Source organism: Labrus mixtus, unplaced genomic scaffold (assembly GCF_963584025.1).
Source record: "Labrus mixtus unplaced genomic scaffold, fLabMix1.1 SCAFFOLD_96, whole genome shotgun sequence".
Classification (NCBI taxonomy): Eukaryota; Metazoa; Chordata; class Actinopteri; order Labriformes; family Labridae; genus Labrus; species Labrus mixtus.
In genome coordinates this window covers 85,001-92,500 of record NW_026870118.1, presented here as the reverse complement: position 1 = coordinate 92,500, position 7,500 = coordinate 85,001, and the positions used below count along the sequence as shown (strand labels likewise).

Genomic DNA, 7,500 nt, shown 5'->3' with positions numbered 1-7,500 from the left:
ATGTGTGACGTGAATCAGGAACAAGTTTCAATGTTTAAGGCTCAGTTTTGTCTGCTGCGGTGTACCACAGGGCGCTGTCTGAGGCCCCTTTTTATTTTCATTAGCTGTGATGTTCCTCCATCACCTCTGCCCTCACTGTGTCTTTAAACGTGTCATCTTAACACCGAAATCTGTGTTCACTCTGACTCAACGTTGATTTCTGACTTGACTATGGTAACGAGCATTTGGTTATTAAGAAAATAAAAGCCTCAGTCCGATGTGGAGATGAGCTCCGATGCTTTTATTGTTGCAGCTCATGTCATTATTGTTTGTAGAAAAGATAAACTGTCAGTTAATGAACAGAGATGAACTGAAGCGTCGATGTGTGTCCTGTCAGCTGTAAGTGTGTGTGTGTGTGTGTGTGTGTGTGTGTGTGTGTGTGTGTGTGTGTGTGTGTGTATGTGTGTGTATGATTGACACATTAGCTGTTAATCCCCTGTTAATCCTCGGTGTTAGCAGCAGGCTCTGATTAGCCCCGCCTGCTGATCGTTAATTAACCAAATCCCTCGTTACAGCACAGGGACGGAGAGAAGACAGCTGTTGACATGACGACTGTTACCGCGGATACCACCTCCCTCGGGGCCCCGACAACGGAGTGTGTGTGTCAGAGTCAAGTGAAAAAAGTTTGTATTCATTATTTGTTAGTGTCCACATTAACATTTTAGGAACATTATTTTGAAAGGGTTTGTTTGTTCACTGAATTAACAGTCATGTTTAATATCAGTCTGGTTTCTGTTATTTATAAAGAACATATCTTTATTTGTTAATAAGTAAAAGAGGAGGTGTTGGTCCTGAGGGTTCTTTAAAACGATATGATCCATTCATACACATTCACACGCTGATGGTAGAGGCTGCTGAGTAAAGAGTCCATCAGTGTTAACTCATCCATTCATACACATTCACACGCTGATGGTAGAGGCCGCTGAGTAAAGAGTCCATCAGTATTAACTCATCCATTCATACACATTCACACCCTGATGGTAGAGGCCACTGAGTAAAGAGTCCATCAGTATTAACTCATCCATTCATACACATTCACACGCTGATGGTAGAGGCTGCTGAGTAAAGAGTCCATCAGTGTTAACTCATCCATTCATACACATTCACACGCTGATGGTAGAGGCCGCTGAGTAAAGAGTCCATCAGTGTTAACTCATCCATTCATACACATTCACACGCTGATGGTAGAGGCTGCTGTGTAAAGAGTCCATCAGTATTAACTCATCCATTCATACACATTCACACACTGATGGTAGAGGCCGCTGAGTAAAGAGTCCATCAGTTTTAACTCATCCATTCACACCCTGATGGTAGAGGCCGCTGAGTAAAGAGTCCATCAGTGTTAACTCATCCATTCACACACATTCACACGCTGATGGTAGAGGCTGCTGAGTAAAGAGTCCATCAGTATTAACTCATCCATTCACACACATTCACACGCTGATGGTAGAGGCCGCTGAGTAAAGAGTCCATCAGTATTAACTCATCCATTCATACACATTCACACGCTGATGGTAGAGGCCGCTGAGTAAAGAGTCCATCAGTATTAACTCATCCATTCATACACATTCCCACACTGATGGTAGAGGCCGCTGAGTAAAGAGTCCATCAGTATTAACTCATCCATTCATACACATTCACACACTGATGGTAGAGGCCGCTGAGTAAAGAGTCCATCAGTATTAACTCATCCATTCATACACATTCACACACTGATGGTAGAGGCCGCTGAGTAAAGAGTCCATCAGTATTAACTCATCCATTCATATTGTTACCGTTCCTTTGAGCTGTTTGACCTCACTTTGGGATCCCTAACCACTTCCTGTTTCTGTGCTTAACTTCCTGTCCTAACCTTCCATCTACCAGAGGGCCTTTCTTTATTTCAAAATAAAAGCACATAGCAAGTAAAGTACTCTCAGCTTGAGACAGAACAAACTTTCACAATAAAAGCTTAAGTATTTTATTATTATTATTTATTATTATTTGAAATAATGTCAAACATACAATTAAATATTAATGGTGATTTAAGAATTAAATTGTTTGACAGCCCTGATGTAAATGTGTCTAAATTAAACAGGTGAGAGGATTTTTATGAACAGCGTGTTTGAATCCGTCACATTAAAAGCTCTGACAGGAAGCAGACCGTTTGCTGTTTCAGTCCCACTTCATGTCATGTTTAATGTTTAAACGTTTCAAACATGAAAACTTTATGAGGCCAAAGATTGATGCTGCTAAATATTTCAACATCTGTGTGTGTGTGTGTGTGTGTGTGTGTGTGTGTGTGTGTGTGTGTGTGTGTGAGTGTGTGTTACCTGACGGGAGCTCCTCGGCTCTGAGCTGGTTTCAGCAGGACGGTGATGGTGGAGTCGGTCTGATTGAGAGGAGACTCCTGGTCGTACGCAGGCATCAGAGGAGCTGAGGAGACACGACGTGTCAACAAACCCTTTTTAACATTTAAATCTTTGTTTGTTTGTTTTTATAATAACATATGATCATCAGGTTATCTGAGTTCAAAGACAAATGAGCTGTACAGGTGAGCAGGTATGAGCAGGATTAAGGTGATCAGGATTAAGAATTAAACCCAGAACATTTTTTTATTCAGAATCGTCAAATTTGAGGCTCCCGATTTAGCCCCTGAGTCTGTGGCTGGGAAACCCCTTTAGAAATTAACCCATGCTTTGTTTTGGTGTCTATAAACCTTTACTGTGATGCTCTTATTTTGAAGGGCTCACCTGAGATCTTGGTGGTGAACTGGGTGATCACCGGAGGTCCAAAGCCCTTAACGGTGGAGGCTCTTATTGTGAAGGAGTAGGTGGAGCCTGGGTAGAGACCCATGAAGACGTGGCTGGTTTCATTGGCCGGTTTGAACACCTTGCCGCTCTGATTGGACAGGTCGAACTCTGTGTCGAAGGAGCTTAGGGCTTTGTAGGAGATCTGTGGGGTACACAGGGGATTGTGGGTAATGGAGTCTTCTTCACCTGCAGTCCAAACTGACTTACATGTCAGGATTTGTTTCATGGTTGTCTCTACTTCCTGTTTCTGTTGTGAGTTTCTGAACATTTGTCGGTGTGCTCACCTCGTACTGGCGGATGAGGCCGTACGTCTGCAGCGGTTCTCTCCAGCTCAGACTGATCTGCTGCTCGTAGCTGCTGCCCACGATGGAGTCCACAGGGATGCCTCCAGGGACTGAGACACAAAGAGTTCAAAAAACTTTATTTAAATAAAGAGAGGCCGACAAAGGGTCTCAAAGAGTTATACCACTCGTCTCCTACCGTCCTCGTCCGTCAGCACCAGCAGCTCCTCGCTCTCCTTGCGTCCCTCTGGGTTACTCAGGGCGAGTCGCAGGCTGACGTTGGTGAACGGCGGAAGGTTACGTACGGTGTGCTGAGGCACGGAGCTCAGAGTGTCGTACACCACCTCCTCCTTTACCGGCTCCCTGCAGGATGACATCATTTAGCCCCTCCTTCTATTAACACAAACCCCTCCCACTTTTTACATAAGACCCTTGTGTTTACCTGTTAGCCCCTCCCCTTGTGTTTACCTGTTAGCCCAGGCATGGGCAAACTACGGCCCGCGGGCCATTTGGACAAATCCGGCCCGCCGAACTTGTCCAAATTATATTATTATTAAATTAAATTTTGTTATAATTAAACCTCGTTCGTTTTCCCCTGTAATGCCTGCGTTTCCCCAATAGATGGCGCACTTCAGAGTGTGGTGTATTTCTCCCTTCTTCACTTTTTCGCTTTGCCCTATGAACCCGTATGAGCCCTTCTGTAAAGATGAGCGGATCAAAGAAAAGAAAAGTGGACAGTGAATGCCGAGTGTTTAATACGGAGTGGACAACTAAATATTTTTTCACTGAAGTCCGATCAAAGGCTGTATGCCTGATATGCCAAGAAACTGTCGCAGTTTTCAAAGAGTACAGTATCAGCCGTCACTTTGCTATGAAGCATGCTAACTATGCTAGCAAGCAGTCCACGCAAGAACGGGCGGCTGCGGCTCAGAGGTTGAAGGATAATTTACAGACTCAGCAACATTTTTTTCACCAACAAACTGCGATTCAAGAGTCAACTACCAAGGCAAGTTTTTTGCTGGCATTCAAATTAGCAAAGGCTAGCAAGCCTTTCTCCGAAGGCGAGTTTTTAAAAGACTGCGTGGTAGAGACAGCAGGTCTCTTGTGTCCGGAGAGCCAAGGCCAGTTTGAAAAAATCAGTTTATCACGCAGGACTGTGACTCGCCGTGTGGAACTGATTGATGAAGATATAGCCAGCGAATTAAACAAAAAGGCTGAGTCCTTTAAGTTATATTCACTAACGCTGGATGAAAGTAATGACGTGAAAGACGCTGCTCAGCTCCTCATTTTTATCCGAGGGATTAATGACAGTTTTGAGATAACGGAGGAGTTTTTGACCATGGAGTCCCTGAAAGGAAAAACGCGAGGAGAGGACTTGTATAACCAGGTGTCTGCTGTCATCGAGAGAATGAAGCTACCTTGGAGTAAACTTGCCAATGTCACAACGGATGGATCGCCAAATTTAACTGGAAAACATGTTGGGCTGCTGAAAAGAATCCAGGATAAAGTGAAACCAGGATGTTATTTTCCTTCACTGCATCATCCATCAGGAATCTCTGTGTAAGTCTGTATTGCAGCTTAATCATGTCGTGAATCCAGTTGTAAAACTTGTTAACTTTATACGAGCAAGGGGACTTCAGCATCGTCAGTTTATTATGTTCCTGGAGGAAACTGATGCGGATCATCAGGACTTATTGTACCACTCTCGTGTCCGCTGGTTAAGTTTGGGCAAAGTGTTTCAACGAGCGTGGGAGCTGAAAGAGGAGATCAGCGTATTTTTGGAGTTAATGGGGAAATCCGACAAATTTCCTGAGCTAAGCGACAAGAACTGGCTTTGTGACTTTGCATTTGCTGTGGACATATTTTCACACATGAATGAGTGTAATTAAATGAATGCATTTGGAAATCAATTTGTACAATGAGCCTTGCATATTCATGCTTTGCTACCTGTTAAAGGCCAAATCCTTTCATGTAATGGCTTTTACATGTCATTTATATTAGTTCACACAAACACTCCATCCATCTGTTCCTGGCCCGGCCCCTCTGTCAAATTTTAGAACCCATTGTGGCCCGCGAGTCAAAAAGTTTGCCCACCCCTGTGTTAGCCCCTCCATGTGTTTACCTGTTAGCCCCTCCATGTGTTTACCTGTTAGCCCCTCCCCTTGTGTTTACCTGTTAGCCCCTCCCCTTGTGTTTACCTGTTAGCCCCTCCCTGTGTTTACTTGTTAGCCCCTCCCCTTGTGTTTACTTGTTAGCCCCTCCCTGTGTTTACTTGTTAGCCCCTCCCTGTGTTTACTTGTTAGCCCCTCCCTGTGTTTACCTGTTAGCCCCTCCCTGTGTTTACCTTTTACCTGTTAGCCCCTCCTTGTGTTTACCTGTTAGCCCCTCCCCTTGTGTTTACCTGTTAGCCCTTCCCCTTGTGTTTACCTGTTAGCCCCTCCTTGTGTTTACCCTTTAGCTGTTAGCCCCTCCCCTTATATTTACCTGTTAGCCCCCCCCATGATAATCAGTAGCCCTTGTCTTTCTTTCCCTTTTGGTGTTAACCTCTTAGCGGCCCCTCCCCCCGTGTACCTGCTGGGGGTCCCTGCTGGTCTGTAGTAGTACTGCACTGTCAGGTTGTAGCTGTGGCAGCGGGTCACGTTGTATCCAAACGGCTCCCAGCGAATCGTCACCTGTTTGGACTGAATGTCAACGACCTCGAGACGCCGCGGGCCGTGCATTGGATCTGACACACACACACACACACACACACACACATACACACACACACACACACACACACACACACAGAAGCATTAACTTCATGTTTGTTTGTTAAACATGTCTGAGCTCATGTTGGGACATCAGATGGTCAGAGTTCATCGTGTCAGAGATGATTTAACAGGATTGTTTTTACAGTTTTTTTAATTAGTTTGATTTAATAATCGTCTCTTTCTGACATTAGAAACAAAAGATATAAATCCATCCATGATCAAAACGTTTGTTTTATCACTTTAAAGTCGTCGTCCTTGTGTCACTGCTGATATCAAATCTGAAAACAGCCTGAACCCTGCACACTTCCTGTCAGCAGCTCCGTCACGCTCTGCCTCTGCTCAGTCTGAGGTCAACTCAGCACTCAGCCAATCAGCAGGCGGCATGCTGCACAGGAGACCCCCAGCATCTGCTCTGATCTCCTGCGGCTCAAATCTCTGCATCACACCGGTGTTTAGGCAGCAACTGAATCCCAAAACACCAGACGCCTCCTTCAGTTTATCTCCAACAGCAACAAGAGGAGAGGAGACTGAGAGGAGGCGAGTGAGGACACGAGTCAGAGAGGAGACAAGAGAGGAGACAAGTCAGAGAGGAGACACGTCTGACAGGAGGCGAGTGAGGACACGAGTCAGAGAGGAGACAAGAGAGGAGACTGAGAGGAAACAAGTCCAGGAGGAGAGACGTCAGAGAGGAAACAAGAGAGGAGACAAGTCAGAGAGGAGACAAGTCCGAGAGGAGACAAGAGAGGAGACAATCAGAGAGGAGACAAGAGAGGAGACTGAGAGGAAACAAGTCCAAGAGGAGACACGTCTGAGAGGAGGCGAGTGAGGATACAAGTCAGAGAGGAAACAAGAGAGGAGACAAGTCCGAGAGGAGACAAGAGAGCAGACAAGTCAGAGAGGAGACAAGAGAGGAGACAAGAGAGGAGACTGAGAGGAGACAAGTCCGAGAGGAGACAAGAGAGCAGACAAGTCAGAGAAGAGACAAGTCTGAGAGGAGACAATCAGAGAGGAGACAAGTCAGAGAGGAGACAAGAGAGGAGACAATCAGAGAGGAGACAATCAGAGAGGAGACAAGTCCGAGAGGAGAGGAGACAAGTCAGAGAGGAGACAAGTCCGAGAGGAGACAAGAGAGGAGACAAGTCAGAGAGGAGACAAGAGAAGAGACGAGTCAGAGAGGAGACAAGAGAGGAGACAAGTCCGAGAGGAGACAAGAGAAGAGACAAGTCAGAGAGGAGATAAGAGAGGAGACAAGTCAGAGAGGAGACACGTCTGACAGGAGGCGAGTGAGGCAACAAGTCAGAGAGGAAACAAGAGAGGAGACAAGAGAGGAGACAAGAGAGTCCGAGAGGAGACAAGTCAGAGAGGAGACAAGAGAGGAGACAAGTCAGAGAGGAGACAAGAGAGGAGACAAGAGAGGAGACAAGAGAGTCCGAGAGGAGACAAGAGAGGAGACAAGAGAGGAGACAAGTCAGAGAGGAGACAAGAGAGGAGACAAGAGAGGAGACAAGTCAGAGAGGAGACAAGAGAGGAGACAATCAGAGAGGAGACAAGAGAGGAGACAAGTCCGAGAGGAGACGAGAGAGGAGACAAGAGAGGCAACAAGTCAGAGAGGAGACAAGAGAGGAGACAAGAGGG

At 45.8% G+C, this 7,500-nt stretch overlaps 1 protein-coding gene across 4 annotated transcripts in view; it reads right to left on the bottom strand.

Moving 5' to 3' along the window:
- Positions 1–7,500, bottom strand: part of LOC132961625 (receptor-type tyrosine-protein phosphatase mu-like) — a 134,004-nt gene that overhangs the window by 78,877 nt on the left and 47,627 nt on the right. For all 4 annotated transcript variants that reach the window (XM_061033351.1, XM_061033352.1, XM_061033353.1 and 1 more), the window contains exons 9-13: positions 5,684–5,837; positions 3,312–3,475; positions 3,116–3,225; positions 2,772–2,973; positions 2,352–2,454 (exon numbers count right to left, since the gene is read on the bottom strand). In XM_061033351.1, coding sequence (XP_060889334.1) covers positions 2,352–2,454; positions 2,772–2,973; positions 3,116–3,225; positions 3,312–3,475; positions 5,684–5,837 — 733 coding nt within the window. The remainder of the gene's footprint in view (positions 1–2,351; positions 2,455–2,771; positions 2,974–3,115; positions 3,226–3,311; positions 3,476–5,683; positions 5,838–7,500) is intronic.